Source organism: Plectropomus leopardus, chromosome 2, assembly GCF_008729295.1.
Source record: "Plectropomus leopardus isolate mb chromosome 2, YSFRI_Pleo_2.0, whole genome shotgun sequence".
NCBI lineage: Eukaryota > Metazoa > Chordata > Actinopteri > Perciformes > Serranidae > Plectropomus > Plectropomus leopardus.
In genome coordinates, this window is record NC_056464.1 from 5,527,338 (window position 1) to 5,545,185 (window position 17,848).

Sequence of the window (17,848 nt, forward strand, 5' to 3'; positions counted from 1 at the left end):
AGCACATACTGGTACCAGCTCTTCCTTACTGGGATAGATCCTGGCCTCGCTCCACCACAGATGGAAGAGTCTAAATAGGAAGAGACGGTGTTTACCATCTTAGCCCCCCCACCCTTCCTTTTAGCTTCCTGGCTTTGCAAACCAACACGCACCGTATAGTGTGTGTGGGTGGCTCCACCTGGGTTTGTTTTCAAGAGGAAGAAAGAGGAGGATGTGAGTTTAAGTGAGTGATGGAGACACTGTTCCACCCTCTCTGATACAGAATGATGATGGAGGCCACTGCTGTCTGGTTAACAAGTGGAGCACCTTCCTGAAGGCCAGGCTCATCTGCTCAGTCCCTGGGGCCGACGGCATGGAGACACACTTTGACGAGCTCCGTGAGTACAGAGACCTACAGACCTGCATATTGAGAATTTTCTCTGGTCCTTTTAAATATTTCCAGTTGAAATTTTGATCTGTGGGTTACTCTGTGTGGGAGGAGGGGTTTTGTATAGACTTTGCTGTCAATCAAACATGCCGTCAGCCCTGGAATGTCTTTTCCTTTCACTTCTCTGCTCTTTTGCTACATTACATCCTTCACATCTAGCCATGCACCTCCAAACCTGGAGCGACATCACTTTTCTTGTTCTGCTTTCAGATGCCTTTCAAAGTCTTTAAAATTTTAAACTAATTGATCTAATTTGTTTTATTGTCTTTTGAATACATGGGGAAAAGGCAATGAGCAACTTACTAAGAAATGTTACACAAATTTCAAGAAATAGAATAGAAAAATAGAAAAGTATTTTTAAAATAGCAAGGGGGAAAATGTCTGGGGAAAGAAACAAGCACTTTTCGTCAGGTAGTTTCCTTTGTGTTATTTTTCTTAACTTTATTTTTCTTTAATTTTTTTTTTTTTTTATGGTTTTCAGGTAACTTCCTTTCACTGATTTCTCCATACATTTTGGTTCATTCCTTCTTTCATTGCTCATTGCCCTCTTCCCATGTTTTTGAAACAAATTAAGCCAATATCCTCAAAGTCACAATTAAAAGTTTCTTAACACAACCAGACATGTTCCAGGAGAAATAAGATTTGACAACAGGGAGCAATTAACAACATTGGCAGCCAACATTTGCTTGATGTTATCATGTAGCAACATGTAGCAGTGTAGGCTACATAATGTAAACACTAGTAGTGTGCCCGGAGCAAATGACCATATAAAGAAATCTAGCACGCCATGATGTCATACTGTAGCCAGAGGAGTAAAAATGTTGGAAACGGTGCCTGAACGCTGAGGTTTTTGCTCATAGGAATTACTTCTACATGCATTTGAAATTTTGGCCAAATTTAATCCGAACATCCCTCATTGTAACACTATGTATAGGAAACAAAATATGGAAAAGCATAGTGGGTCCTCTTTAAATATTAAAACATCTTGAATCTGTGACATGGAATAGCAAAAATTTGTTTTAACACTGAAATCCCACTTTGTGCCAAAGAGAATAGTATTACTCAAGTTTTTTTATTAGTACCTCTGTGCTTTTGTTACACCCTGTTTGAAAGAAATCTCTTCTCTGTGCAGTTAATCATTTTGACAGCAGGTATTGAATGGCAAAAAAAAAAAATAGAAAAATGACATGAGTGGATTTATATCAGACATATTCATTTTCAGGTTCCTGTCATATATGATCACATCTGAAATCTTAAGTAGAGAACAGTCTACTGCAGCAGGGTCAGTTTCTACTGCAGCACCTGCCAAGAGTGCGCTTTTGCAAACACACACACACGCACACACACACACACACGCTAGAGCTCAGTCCTTGGCCCATATAGCAGCCCACTCCCATCACATGGCCCGTACAGCGCACTGAAATGAAAATGACACGCATAATCCCACCACTGTAGTTGTCTTTCAATATGTCTTAAACAAAAGTGTCTGTTTTTTGTGTGTGTAAAGAGGGTGGCCCGATGGCGGGCAGATCAGATCACCCAGCAGGAATGTCTGCGAGTGTGAGACTATTAGCCTCTCCTGGGGAAGCTCTTTCCCTTTCTGTCTCACTGGTTTAAAATAGAGCCAAATAGTGATAGGGGATGGATGCGTGAGGCAACTGTTGCTCTTGAGCTAATCTCAAGAATGAAAAGTGCCATGCCTGTTGAATCTGCTGATCATTTTTCGTCTCTTTATCTGCCGACACGTTCCACACTTTCATTTCGACCTGCCTGTAAAAGCTTTGTTTTCACAGCCATCATTTATTTTATCCCGAGTGACACACACTTGAAAACTCTTCGGTCTTTTCGTATGTGCAAGCCACTTCACTAAAAATTATGTAAGAGTGGTTCTGAGTGTGAATGGGCTCACTTTGCCTCTACAAATGAGGGTTGAGTCTTTACTGGTTGGTTCAGTGTTGACATGGGCATGCAGCGCTGAGTCGTTCACTGACAGAGTTGGAAAGTCATCAGTGTTTGGCTGGTGATGATTTTGCGGATATTGCTTGCGTAAGGCTGTAAATGTTTAGTAGAACAGGCTAGTGAATGACCGAGAGCAGGCATGAGAGGGTAGACATGCCCATAGAGAAGACAGCATGTCAGTTTGCAGAGCAGCCATCCCTGCCAAAGACTCCTAGAGGGAACAATAAATTGGATATGACTGAGTTTCATGTTAATGGCTTCACATGTCTTGCTGGAGAGTTTGTGTTTACAGAGGGAAGTGGAGATTTTAGTATGTCTCAAGGGCAAATTTGTCTTTAACCATTACACATTAAATGCACATTGGATGTAGGTCATCAAAGGACTGGTTGGACAATTTGAGAAATATGCTTATTTGTTTTCTTGCTAAGAGTTGGAAGATTGATACCATTCTCATGACTGTACATTCAGTATAAAGCCTGTTTCCAGTATTTAAGCTGGGCTTAGCTAACTGCTGGCTAGCTTCCCAGGGTGGTATTGAAAATGAATAGTTGGGCATTTCCACGAAAAAACGTCAATTCACTTTCTTGATGAGGGTAAGTTTAGAAGATTGACATCACACTCATGACTGTACATACAATATAAAGCAACAGCTAGGAGACAATTAGCTTAGCTTAATTTTGCTTAGCTTGGTATCAAGACTGGAGTCAGTGGACGTAGCTAGCCAGGCCAAAATTAGCAAGATCAACATACCACTAAAGCTCACTATTTAGCATATTATACTCATATACTGTATATAAAGATAGACAATACGCCCCCACTTACCCCCGCTATGCTGAAGTGATGTTAAAATATCCGGGATACGGGCAATCTTTAAGAGTCTATGGACCTAGGTAGTCAGGAGGCACTGTAGATGCATTAGGCTACACTACACAGCTGAAGGTTGTTTCAAGTCAGAATAAATTAGGGAAGATCCACTAGTCCTGCTTGAGTGGGTAGATTCTTAAACCTTCCTTTCTTTAGGAGTTTTAATGAAACTAGTCTAAAAGTACTGAGAAGTTTGTTGAAATATCAAAAACAGCTGTGGTAGTCCTATGTAGAAAGACATTATGGCAAAGCACGCCTGAGACCTGGGGAGTTTTTACAGTTGGAATATGTAGCACTTATTGGCTCCATCTGACAACTTGTACCAAAATGACCCACAGTGATTTAAAACACAGTGCTAAAATGAGTTTTATTCAGTAACATACAAAAATAGAGAGGAGCGCTTGCATTTTAGATGTGAAGCACTTTAAAACAAGTCTGTAATCTATAGCTAGAGAGATGAAAAGTCAGAGGGCAAGAGAAAAAGAGGGACTTAGAGGAATGCACAGCAGACTTTAAGAGAGACAAAACAACCACAAAGACCGGTCAAGTAGAACATGAAATCTTGGGATGTATGGCAACTGAGATTTTATTGCCATACAAACATAGGAAAAAAGGTTTTATAATATGGATCTTTTCATAGCTGTTATTAACACACAAGATCCCCTTGGAGCTAAGTTATCACTGCCCTGTGCGGATAGCTTTTATTGCAAATCACAAAGCTCATTTTATCCCATGTTTTTTATAAGACTTGATTTGTTTTTAGCCACATCCATGATAGCTCTATCTTGGCCTCAGCAGCATTTTGTCTGCCGATACATACACTAACGCATTCTTGCGTGCAAATTGCTCATTTCTGCAGCACAACAGCTGTATGTCATGACAGGGATCATCTGCTGTGTGACGCCCATGGCAGCCCGTCGTGCTGCGTCCAGGCTAACCCATGACCGTTCCACTGCTTCGGCTGTGGCAGCTGTGAAAGATGGCATGGTGGTGTGTGTGTGCATGGATGTGACTTGGGGGGATTTGGTAGCGCCTGGGAAATAAGGACAATGTGCTTGCTATCGCTTAGCTTTATCCTTTTCTCCAGGAATGAGCTCACGGTTGTAGACAGTCCCCAGAGGAAGGCTTGACTGTATAGACTCACTCATGTGGACAGGACCAGAGCCAGGCAGTTCAGATTCAAAGACAATGCTCACCCCCTCCACGAATCATTCTATCTGCATAGCAGCCTGACAGCTAATTTCTCATGCTGGACTACACGGGACTGCAAGTGCATAAATCTGTATTACTATACTTTTATGCCTCTGCGCCAGCAATAGTCAGTTATTATGTCTGAAGCATTATGTTTTTGGGTTGTCTGTCCGTTGGTACATCTATTCATACATCTGTTCATACATCCGTACATCAGTATATCCATCCATCCCCTTCTCGTAAACGCAATACCTCAAGAATACTTAAGGGAATTTTTTCAAAATGGGCACAAACGTCCACTTTGACTCAACATTGAAATGATTAAATTTTGTTGGTCAAAGGTAAAGGTAACTGTGACCTTGCATCTATCTTATTCTCATGAAAGCAATTCTTAAGAACACCTTGAGGGAATATCTTCAGATTTGGCACAAACGTCCACTTGGACTCAACAATGACTGATTCGAATTTGGCAATCTAAGGTTTAGATCACTGTGACCCTGTGTCTGTCTCATTCTCATAAAAGTAATATCTCAAAAAGGCCATGAGAGAGCTTCCTCAAATTTGGCCAAAACCTTCACTTGGACTGAAGAATGATCTGGTTAGATTTGGTCAAGGTAACTGTGACCTTGCATCCAACTCATTCTCATCAAAGCAATATCTCAGGACAGCCTTGTAGAAATTTCTTTAAATTTGGCACAAATATCCACTTCGACTCAACAGTGAACTGATTAAATTTTGATGGTCAAAAGTCAAGGCAACTGTGACATTGCATCCATCTCAATCTCATAATAGAAATGTCTTTAGAAAACTTTGAGTGAATTTCTTCAGATTTGCCACAAATGTCCACTTAGACTCAACAGCAACCGTTTAGATTTTGGTGGTCAAAGGTTTTATTCACCTTGACCTTGTGTCTGTCTTTTATGAACATAATATCTCAAGAAGGCCTTGTGGGAGTTTCCTCAAATTTAGCCAAAAATGAACTGATTAGAATTTATTGGTTGAGGGTCAAAGGTCAAGATCACTTTGACCTCACATAAAATGTTTTTGACCAAATCTCAAAGACTTCCTATGCTAATTATGACAAAATTTCGCACAAATGTCTGTCAGATGTAATGATAAAGTAATGACATTGTTTATCCAAAAGCTCAAAGGTCAACTTCACTGTAACATCATGATGTTCTGCAAAAACACTTTTCTGGTATCTTTTTGCATTGTTAAGTTCTCCTTCTGTTTCCACACTTTCTGAGCCCTAATAGTCATATTTTTAACCTGATCCCTCTGTGTCTGGCTTGTAGACTTGCTCACCAATCACATTTTTATTCCATGGTCATTCCCCTTCGCAACTGGGTTGGATGCGTATTTTCCATTTCTTACCGAAGGCCCTTGTCCTATTGTTGGCAGTGTGCACGTGACTCCTGGGATTTGTATTTAGGTCAGGTACAGAACAGGAGAGAGACTTATCACCCATCACATGTTTCGCTCCTCTTTATTTGTTTCTGTGGACCTTTCAGTATCGACCAAAAGATTATCTATAGCAGGAAGTGTCCAATGTCAGAGCTCGGTCGGACAGAGTCTGTGAGCGTTCTTGATTTAGAGACCTCTAGAATTGGCTTCAGAGTCTATGATGCAGTTCTCTTTTGGGAGAGAAGAGATATTTCCTTTTCCTTGAAGCAGACGACATGAGCTATGAACACAAGAAGAGAAGAATCCTCACACATCGTGCTTAAATGTCCCGTCTCCAAGGGAGCAGTCTCAGGTGGTTCAGTAATCACGTAGTCCCAGTCTAGACTTTAGAGAAACAGACTGTCTGATTTCCCTGCTCTGTGGTTAAATAGCATTGCTGTGTGTCTGATGTGTGGTTTGGATTGCTTTTTTGAGTTTAGGTGACAAAGTCCCTCAAGATTCAGTTCTGATGTGCTATCTTGTCAATAAAACCTTCACCTTGTGTGTCCTTCCTGAGGCCATCATTCCATTTCCCATTGCAGTTGATTGCTGTGGTTTAACACCTACTGTTTCCGTCGCAGGATGTGAGAATGGCAGGAGGGCTATCTTTTTTAAGCTCTTGTTATTTCTGATAGTCTGTTCAATAATGATTCCAGCATAGAGTGTGTGAAAGAAGACCTCCAAGTCTAAAAAGTGAATGCTGAGGTGCCTTAAGCCTGCAGTTTTTCTAATGGCCAGCAGGGGGGGCGACTCCACTGATTGCAAAAAAGAAGTCCATAAAAAATATGACCCGATTTCTCACTTAATTTACTAGCTAGTTTTATGGTCTCAATTGCTAGTTTTAAGTTTTTTTTTCAATACAGCATGATATTCACATTGTAAATTATGGTCCCATTTATCCAAGATGGCAACAAGGCCACACTCAAGGCTCCAAATTAGAAGTCCAAATACCAATGGCTACTTCTGTTTCTTTCAGACAGTCTATTGTTTCTAATCATTTGGCCTATATAACTCCAGGGATGGCAATGGGTTCATTTCCACCCATCTTGTTTATGTGCATTTTCAATTTGCAAATTGAAAAAAAATTAAATAAACATAAATGCCAAAAGTTTGAAAAACTTTTGAAATATCATTGAAAGACTTTACGCTTGGGGAGGTGGAAAAGATGGTTGATATAAGGTTAAATGCGACTGAATGCAACATAAATAAATCTGGCATATAAATGATGACTTACAGTCATTTTATAGGCCACTGCAACACCAGATAGCTTTTAATATGCGTATGTATGCACACAGAGCTGGTATTATCACTTCAAAAGTTCTTCAAAACTCTATTTCCATTGTCCAGTGTTCTCTCTGTTAATATACATCTATAGTTTTCCTTCATTTCAGCTTTGAGTGGTGCTTTTTTACTAATATCATCTTGTGGTGCCCTTTTCTACAATGGGAACTGACTGAAATTTGCTCCACCTACTGCTTATCTCAACTAATCAACTGAAATATTCACAACAGTGGTGGATGCAAAAGCATATCAATTTCCTTTTTTTTCCAGATTTTCTGAAAATTTGATAAATATGTATGGTACATTTGTATGGAGACTCAACTAGTGCTGGCCTGTGGGTTTATCAGTTGGTTTTTAGTCAGATGGGTTGATACTGGGATGAAAATAATTAATCGACAATTGATTAATTGGTTGTTGAGAATTTAATCGATCAATCAATGGGCTATGCAATGCTGTCAGAGTATATGCAATATGTTGCTGTGAGCTTTGACTGAGGAAAAAAATGCATTTTATGTTGTTTTAAAATTCAATTGTTTTTCAAATAACAATTAATTTAGGAATCAAACATTAATTCTTACCAATAATCGATTAAGGAAAGTGCTTATGATTTGCAACCCTAGTTTATACCTATTGGATGAACATCTATGAAGTTTTTTACACAAATCCTTGCCCTTCTCAAGATGAACTGTACATATTTTGTGCCACTTTGTGCTAGGTAAAATATATATTTGTCCAATTCCTTGGCTGTGCCCAAATACCTGAATAAGTCCTGAGCCTCAGCTGTGATTAGTGGTAATTTAGCTAATGTAAGCATGCTAACATGTTAAACTCAAATGTTTAGCATGGCTGTTGACTCATAGTCTTTTCATGAATTACTGTGGCCAAGCTGAAGGCAATTAATCACCCACATTCACATCTAATAAGCAGCAAAAAAAATGTCACATGATCCGCTTTACTACTCTTATGAGAGATTTCACTTTGCTCACTAACTAAATCCAGTAGTTGGTTCCATGTGTTTTCAGCAAAAATTAAGTTTAACTTCTCTGTTAGTGCATCATATATTCCGGGGTGTAACCTTAAGGTCTCTCTGGCTAAGAGAAGTTGGACTGACTGAGAGGCGAGCTGTGTAAATATTAGTAAAGAAGAGTTTGTGCTGTGGACCGTGATGTTTTCTTTAACCAGTCTGTTTGCACTGACGTGATTTCTCTCCATCCTCATACAGGAGATGTGTACATACAGCCAACGCAGGACACAAAAAATCCTGTGATATATGGCGTCTTCTCTGTCTCTGGGTTAGTGCACAAAAAGAAATACTGTTTAATGCATAACACCTGTAATAAGCTCTGTTCTGAGATAGATTTTTCTTTTTCTTGCAAGATACATATTCCTGACCTTCCTTTACTTTCTCTTCGCAGCTCTGTCTTTAAAGGCTCAGCAGTTTGTGTCTACTCCATGGCTGACATCCGCATGGTCTTCAACGGACCCTTCGCCCACAAGGAGGGTCCCAATTACCAGTGGGTGGCCTACACCGGGAAGATCCCCTACCCTCGACCCGGAACAGTGAGTTTCAAGTCCGCACAATGACCCCACAAAGGAATCCCACAGCAAGCTGGCATAACAGCTTCTCTCTGACTCAGACCTCAAATAGAAACCATGTGAACAAGATGCAGGCATCAGCATAACCAAACTCAGAATATCACAGCAAGAGCCCCTCAAACAGGTTTCTTTTATGTGATTTATGTCAATTACTTTTTGTGGGTTTTGACCTGAGCTCAGGATGTTAATGTTTGTCTTTCAGTGCCCTGGAGGGACGTTCACCCCCAACATGAAGTCCACCAAGGACTATCCAGATGAAGTGATTAACTTCATGAGGAATCACCCTGCCATGTACAATGCTGTGTACCCGGTACACAAGCGACCCCTGGTGGTTCGGACCAATGTGGACTATGAGTTCACCACCATCACTGTGGACCAGGTGACAGCTGCCGACGGCAACTATGAAGTGCTCTTCTTAGGAACTGGTGAGTGTTTTGTAATGCATTAGATTTAATAGAAATGAAGGAAAAAAAACTTTCTATCTGCTTCACCACAGTTTTTTTAAGTGACGAACACATACACGCGGTCAGTGTGAGCCCAATAACCCTTTCATTATATTATTGTAATAGTGTTTTCTTTTACTGTATTGTATTGTACTTTATTTAATTTGAACAGTGCTTTCTTTAAAGCTGTTACCATTTTTTAAAATAAATTATTTATTTAACATTATTGTAACATACCTTAAACTTTATTTTAACAGTACTTAATTTACCTTTATTGTAACATTACAATAAAAAAATAACTTTTGTATAACAGCACTTTATTTATAATTTATAATATGAAAGTACTTTATTTAACTTAATTGTAACAGTACATTCGTTAACTTTTATTGTACCAATACTCACATTAACTTTCATTGTAACAGTATTTTATATAACTTTATTGTAAAAGTACTTTCTTTAATTTTTTATGTCACTGTACTTTGTTCAATGTTATTATAACAGTATTTTATTTAACTTCATTATAAAAATACTTTATTTAATCTAATAGTAACAGTAATTTTTTAACTTTACTACATCAATATTTTATTTACTTTTATTGTAACAGTACCTTCTTTAAATTTGTGTAACAGTTCTTTGTTTAACTTTATCATAAAAGTGCTTTATTAAACTATTAAAGTTTACTATAACAGTACTTTCTTTAACTTTTATGTTACCAGTACTGTCTTTCAGTTTATTGTAACAATACTTTTTTAAACTTTATTTAACTTTATCATAAAAGCATGTAATTTAACTTTACTATATCAGTACTTTATTCAAACATGACTTTATTTACCTTTATTTTTACCAGTACTTTGTTTACCTCTATTATAATAGTACACGCAGTCAGTGTGAACCCATGAGCCCTTTGATCAGAGTCAGAATGGTGAATGACAGTGTCAGAGAGAAGCTGAATAATGAAGAAAAAAAAAACCCATGGAAATAAATCCCACGTAAGTTGAGGGCTTGTCTCCCCTGCAATCATTTATCATTAAAAGAAAAGCATTCTTGCCTTTTGTGCTCAAGTTGAAATTTAACCAATCAAAAGGTTCGTACCTCACTCCATTCACATGAAGTAAACAACAGGAGAGTTGTACCTGGAGGGCAGGGGTGGATCAACAGCAGGAGGGAGAGAGAAGCAATGGGGTAACAAGAAGACAAGGGAGGGGGGGGGGTACATTTAGGACATCCATCACCTTAATCTCGCCCACTGTCTACATGCGTGGACCCTTTAATAAGGTGTATGACAGCAGCAGCCACCACACAGGATGCAGCCCTCACATATTGCATATGACGCCTCTTTACTGGCGTCTTTGTCAGACTAATGGGTTTGTGTGCGATGGCGGGCCACTGTGGAAGAATGTGCATCCTTTCAGCTGCTGTCAGAGGCCGCCATTCAGCTCTGCTATGGGGCTCAATGAGGAAGTCATAATAAATCTCAGGTATCCTGCTCACAGGAATGCCGCACTCTTTACAAAAATCAAACATGCCAAGGAAGGCAGGGGTAATGTCTTATAAAGCATCTGGATGAATAGGCAAAGGCAAGAGGGGAGGATGAGGATGACAGAAGAGGTTTGTCATGGTGGTGTCAGCGAGTATACTAAGTGGAACGGGGCCTCGCATCATTTGGGAAAGGTTAAAGCGAAGAGAGGAACGTAACGGAGGTGAAGAGTACAGTGGAGCCTGTTGATATGAGGATTATCCCTCGTTGGAGGCTGCTGAGAGAATAAAATGGGAATCCAAGGGGCTGTTGACAGGCGGAGGGGTGTGAGGTTGCAGGTATATAGCTGACAGGTGTGTGTTGTGGTCCGCAGACAAGGGGACAGTTCAGAAAGTCATCGTTCTGCCCAGAGATGACCTGCAGACCGAGGAGCTGGTCCTTGAGGAGGTGGAGGTTTTCAAGGTGAGCTTATTTTGTCCAGTAACTCTTCTTCTTTACTAATTTTTTACTTTATTTCTTGTTTTTTAATTTTTATTTATTTATTTTTTTAAATTTATTTTACCTTTTTAAATTACGTTTTATTTATTTTATTTCCTTTTATTTGTGGTTTTATTACTTTTATTGCATCTTTTTTTTGGTCTATTTCTATTTCTTTCCGCTGTTGTATCGCCATCTATGTATCCCATTTCTGCTTTGCTTTTTTTGTCAAAGCACTTTGTAAACTCTGTTTTAAAATGTACTTTATTAATAAAGTTATTATTATTACTTAATCTTTGCACTAACATATGTTCTCCCACCCAAACTTTGCTACATTGTTATAAATTTATTGTCCTTTGCGCATTCCTTTTCCATCTGCTATATAGATAAAACACTGTACTCAATATGTATTCTTTCCTCCAACAAGGTCCCAACTCCAATTACATCCATGAAGATCTCATCCAAAAGGGTAAGTGTGTCCATTCAACTGTTATCTCTAACCTTTGCTCACATAAAAAGAAACCTTTCTCCAAAGAAAGGGAATGAAATACAGGCAAATTGGAAAGGTCACAAGCTGTACTTCACTGTTGTTTCACTTTATAATTCATAAAAAAGATGTAAGTCTGAGGGAGAGAAATATGGGAAAGACACTAAAAGTTCAGTGTTGTCTTTCAGTGTGAATAAAACATTTTGGCCTCTTCTTCATACAATGACATCACTCCACAGACAGTCAGTTAGTGTTACACAAAGCCTGCCAGACTGATGAATTTCAAACAGCTGATCATAAAACGATGAGAGCACCCTGATAGAGATGAGCTCAATATGCTCCCATCCATCCAGGTTTATGAGAGATGTAATGGCAAAAATATTTTAAAACTTGAGTTTTTAGGGCTTACAATAGGGGTGGTCAATATGTCGATGACTCTTGATGTATCACGGCTGGTTCCACATATGATGCATTCAATGACTGTATTCTAAACATCGATTAGAACTTGATTACCCCGTCCATCCAGACTACTCTCTCCTGGTCCAGGTGTGTTTTTGAATCTGCAGAACTCCAGACCGCAACCATTTAGTCACATTTTGCGACTATGGAGCACCACTGCAACTTGCAAATATTATTAATAAATGGACTGGAGAGCCATTTGTTTACCATTCATAGTGCATAAATCCTTTTGTTTAACAGCACAACTGTGATTGTTCAACTGCTAACACCTAATTCTTGACTGTAAGCTTCAAGTTCACCACAAAAACATCAACATTTCCTGCCCAAGACGAGTGGTTCCACTATGACAATACTTTGTTTAACTTCAACAGTACTTTATTTTTTTATGACAGGATTTTATCTAACTTTATTGTAACTATTTATTTAAGATTTTAAAACAGTACTCTACTTCACTTTAAATTAACAGTACTTTATCTAACTTTATTATAACAGGACCTAATTTTACTTTACTGTAACAGTGCCTTATTTAATTGTATTTCAATAGTACTTTATTGAGCTGTATCATTACAGTCTTTTTTTTTTTTAAACTTTATTATAACAGTGCTTTATTTAAATTTATTATAACGGCACTTTCTTTAACTTTATTTTAACAGTAGTTTACGTAAGTTTATTATTACAGTCCTTTATTTAACTTTGTCATAACAGTCCTTTTTATTTAACTTTATTATAACAATACTTTATATAACTGTATTATAATAGTACTTTGTTTAACGTTATTATGACAGTACTTTATCTAACTCTGTTTCAATATATTAAGATATATATTGCTTATTGTGATATATTATTTTTTTTAAATCATATATTTCAATATATTATGTACAGCCCTGGTTAAAAAAGATCTTGATTGAGCTTTTTGTTCTGTAGCAATTTAAATGCTGCTTTTAAATAGTGGCCACTTGAAATTCTTTACCCTAAAATTTATACTGGAAATAAAGCTTTGCAAATTTCTGTTAACTATTGAAAGGTTTAGTAGTGGCCAGCATTTACCCTCATTGCAACAATTTTAGTGCAGCTGTCCTACAAAACTTGTTTTCTTTGTCCCATATTTTAATGTATAACACAATTTTCCATCTTTCTCTCTCTCAACAGCAACAGCTGTATGTGTCATCTGTGATTGGGCTGACCCAGCTGGCTCTTCACCGCTGCGACGTGTACGGCGAGGCCTGCGCTGACTGCTGTCTGGCCAGAGACCCTTACTGCGCGTGGGATGGCAAGTCCTGCTCCCGTTACTCTGCCTCGCAGAAGAGGTGAGCACCATTGCCAGCATTAGCATGCGCTACACTAACTCCAAAACTAACTGACTCCATCTGTGTGATGAATCATGCTTTTGATTGGACTGCCTGGATGGCTGATTGGCTGTTTTTATGGCACTGTAATGTGTTTTAATAGTATATTAATCATAGTCTTTGAATAAACTGTGGTTTACACTCCAATAATAAATCATATACTATCATATACTTGTGGTATTATAAGTGCAACCAGTAAATGATGAAAATTCACATACCTGTGATAATATAATGGGGTGGAGGTTTGTAGTTAGATCTATTCAATTTTGATACTTTTAAGAGTAGATTTGGTATTTTTCAACCTGGAGCCTATTTTCAGGTTGTTTACTAACGTCTAATCGAAACAATTTGTCTTTTTTTTTTTTCAATTATGGTCATTAACATTAAAAAAATACACACAATATTCAACAAAATTACCAACAGATCAAAAACCATCAATATGCTACAAAACAAGAAAAAAAACACACACATCAATACAAAAAAAGAAGAAAAAGGAAAAAAAGAACACAGACAAAGACACTATTACTGAAGAACAAAACAAAAACGCAGTTATCGTGATCATCAGTTCTCTAAACATGGCCTTAATGTGTTCCATCTTCTTTCATGGTCCTTTAACTGTTCCCTGTATTCCCTCCAACCTAAAATAATGTTTCAAAACAGAGAGAAAATTAGGAAATGTCAAATGTTCTTTTTCTTTCGGTTCAGAAATAAATCTCTTACCCAATAAGATAGCTGTATTTACAATACTTGGACATCCATTTGTTAATTCATCAAGTATTATTGTTTGAGGGTACGTTGTTAACAATAAAGAACGACGATTTTGAATTAATCCAGTATTAAGCGAAAGGGCTGCAGCCAACAGTGGCGAAAAGGGCTACAATGTTAACACTCTGGGCAATATGTTTTTTTTTTCTATCCCGTAAATGTTCTTGTTTTTGCCACAGACTGGCTCATGGAAAGGACTCTCCAGAGATAAACCTTTTTGTTTAATCAGAAACAGCCATGAAATTGCTCTCATCAAACCAACCAGACTTCATTCAAAGAAACAGTAATTTCGTCACCATGCAAAACACTTTAATTCAAAGTTGACCTAAAGGAAATAAATTTTATAAAAACATTCTTGTTTCTTTTTTCCACTGTTCTAAAAATCATCAGCTATGGTTTGGTTGAAATGAAGCCTCAGTTCACACAGTTATTTGTGAAATTGTGCTGGTTCTAAAAAGCTGATATTTCTGTTTTTTCACTGGAGTCTGGTGGGTTTAATGTTTGCAAATTTGGGGCAGCTATTGTTTAAACAAAAAAGATCTTTTTCCATGACAAAAAAGTCTATCTCTGTCGGAATCCTCTCCTAATGTTGTCAGTCACTTAGTATAACAATCAGAGCCTGTCAGTGGCAGAAACAACAACTTTAAGCAGATGTAAGCAGCGTGCTTTGTCACTGCAATTGTAATGTTTTCGTTTATTACGGAACTGTTTTCAAAAATTATTGTTCCTATTTGTCTTGTACACACAAAAACGTGAAAAACAGGGTCCATGTTGAAAAATACAGATGTTAGCCTTCAGTGACTTTATGTATTGTTGAATGGCTTTGAATGGCTTGCGGTTGCTTTATGCTTTTTTTTCTCTCCTTATTCGGCAATACTGGTCTGACCCCTTTAGACGTAGCCGGAGGCAGGACGTCAAGTACGGGAACCCCATCCGCCAATGCCGAGGCTTCAACTCTAACGGTAAGATGCCTGTTCTTCAACATGCTGAGTTTTTTGTTCTGCTTCTATGTGTTTAAACCTAAGCAAATTTGGTTTAATTTCTCTCAAAAACAAGAGAAGAAAGCAATGAGCAACTTAACAAGACAGTCCCCCCAAAATATATATACTGTATATATATATATATACACACACACACACACACACACACACACACACATATATATATAGCTTACTTTTTTGTTGGTTGGGTTTTTTTTTCCAGTTTTTCTTTTGTTTTGTATTTTATAGTAGTATTTATATATTATACTATATATACTATACTATTTTGGGATCATTTCCTATTTTCAGGTCATTTTCTTTGTCACATTTTACTTATTTGTTGCAATTGGTGGGACATTTTTGCCTTAGTTTATCGCCTTTTTTCTCAATGTTTTTGAAAGAAAGGAAACTATTTTGCAAGTTTTTCAAAGGGTTAAATAGCTTGTGAGAGTCGTCTGAACACAGCACAAGAAAACTGATGTCAAACCAGGTTATAAAGGATTTATGAAGTGAGGAGTTTGAAAATAATGACACGTATCTCATCAGTGCTGCTCCAAACAGTTCAAGGTTTTCATTGCCGGTGGCTGTAATGTTATTCTGGCAGTTTTATGGTAATCTGTGACAGCCCTGTTGCTAAAAGGACTTTGATTTGCCACAACTGAGATTCTGGTCGTAAGGAGTTCATGGTAATGAGTGTTTTGGTTGCCATGGAACCCCCCCCCCCCTCTCTCTCTCTGCCCTATAGCCAATAAGAACACTCTGGAGATGGTGCAGTACGGGGTGGAGGGAAGCAGCACCTTCCTGGAGTGTCAGGCCCGCTCTCCACACGCTGTTATCAAATGGCATCTGCAAAGAGATAACAGCGACCGCAGGAAAGAGGTGAGCCGCCACGTCATGTATTTCTTAAAGATCCTGGCCTTATAAGCATATTTTATTTTGGGGTAGTTTACTGAAACTCATACAGGGTTCCTGTGGATCCTTAAAAAGTCTTTAGGCATTAAATTTGTTAATGTAAAAATAAGGCTTTAACTGGTCTTAAATCGACTTGAATTATTCTTTCAGAAGTCTTAAAAATGCTCAGACATAGGAAGTATGATTTTGTGAAATGTGTTTATGGCATTGCACTGTAAAATCTCAAAATAATTCATCATAATCAATAATAATTATAATTTTAAATTATTTAATTCGTTTTCTTAATTTAATAATCTGTTATTGTCTTCCATGTGTTACACTCTGAGAAGTTTTCTTTTCTTTTCTTTTTCTCCATTATTTGACATAAATAAATTTTTCACTGGACAAAAAAAAAAATTAAACTTTTTTTGTTTTTTAGAAAATTTGTCTTAAAATAAATTCTGAGTGAATTTAAAAGTCTTAAATCTACCTTGCCTTAAGCTGCAGGAACCCATTCATATTTATCCAATATAAAGCACAATATAACCCACCTGAACTATTGAATTGGCTTGAACTTTAATGACATTGGCCCGTGTCAGATGAGCATTTCCACAGATACCAGAAAAATGTCCATATGGAGGCGGGGAGCAGTATTTCATTTCAGTTTGTTACTTTATTGTCATGGAGAGATGGGGATTTACATGCAGTGTGACACATTTGAAAAATGACTCTGGCGTAATTCTTTTTCCGATTATCTGTCAACACAATTAAGAGATTCGGGCTCTGATTAAATGCCGCCTGATTCCTCACACAGACCTCTGACTGTCCTCAGGCCCAGGGGGAAGGACACATGGAGGGGAGCTGTGAAAAAAAGTCCTCTGCCATGATATATAACCCTGAGGTGCTAGTTAAAGTTTTATTGTGGAGCAATGTAGCGCTGCTGTTTCTCTTTTATCGACTACTCTGTTGGATGATCTCTATTCCCACAGGCAGAGCAGACTTTGCCGCTGCCTCGCACTACTGATTCAGAGCTAACAAAAAGCTGTCATCACCTAATCAGATTCCTGGATGTGGAATCAGATGAGGTGATTAGTCAGACAATGTAAACAATTACACTATAGGCTATCATATGGAGGAGTAGATAGTTTTAAATTAGATATTCATTCAGCTGGGTTCATCCACAATAACAATTCATCAGTTTCAGCAGATGTTGTTTCTTTTTTTTGTCTCATAATTTGACATTGAATCCCATGACAACAGGTGAGCTTTTAAGAACTGTCAAGTACAGGCACAGTGGGCAGGAGAGTGTTTCAGATTTTTTTCGAAACATTTCTTTGGTAACTTTTTCTTCGACACTTTGACCCTTTAAAACCTGGAGCAACTTTACTTTTCGTCTGCTGCTTTTAGACGTCTTGCAGTATTTCAAACTTTAAAACCCTGACCAAATCGGTGCGATTTCTTTCAAACACATGGGTGAAAAAGGCAGTGAGCAAACTTGTTAGAAATGTTTCACAAATTACAAGAAATGATACAAAGATATGAAACTTATATTTAAAAAAAAAAAAAAGCTAGAGAAAAATGTCTAGGGATAAAAAGACAAAAATCTAGGGACTAGGGGAAAACCTATATTTATGTATAATTATGTATTTAAAATTTTTTTCAGTCTTGTTTGCCTGTTTTTTGTTTTACTCTTTTTCTTTTGTTTGGTTTTATACTTTTTTTTAAAATAGAAAATTAGTAATAATTTCATGCTGTTTTTTGG

The 17,848-nt window shown here is 37.7% G+C and overlaps 1 protein-coding gene across 4 annotated transcripts in view; it reads left to right on the forward strand.

Moving 5' to 3' along the window:
- The window catches only part of LOC121952348 (semaphorin-3F-like), a 91,212-nt gene that overhangs the window by 71,285 nt on the left and 2,079 nt on the right, over positions 1 to 17,848 (forward strand). For 2 of the 4 annotated variants that reach the window (XM_042498970.1, XM_042498987.1), the window contains 9 exons: positions 263 to 377; positions 8,388 to 8,457; positions 8,581 to 8,725; positions 8,964 to 9,186; positions 11,055 to 11,143; positions 11,586 to 11,627; positions 13,254 to 13,411; positions 15,095 to 15,177; positions 15,941 to 16,074. In XM_042498970.1, the coding sequence (XP_042354904.1) occupies positions 263 to 377; positions 8,388 to 8,457; positions 8,581 to 8,725; positions 8,964 to 9,186; positions 11,055 to 11,143; positions 11,586 to 11,627; positions 13,254 to 13,411; positions 15,095 to 15,177; positions 15,941 to 16,074 (1,059 nt within the window). The remainder of the gene's footprint in view (positions 1 to 262; positions 378 to 8,387; positions 8,458 to 8,580; positions 8,726 to 8,963; positions 9,187 to 11,054; positions 11,144 to 11,585; positions 11,628 to 13,253; positions 13,412 to 15,094; positions 15,178 to 15,940; positions 16,075 to 17,848) is intronic. The other 2 variants (XM_042498978.1, XM_042498996.1) reach the window with 1 other exon arrangement.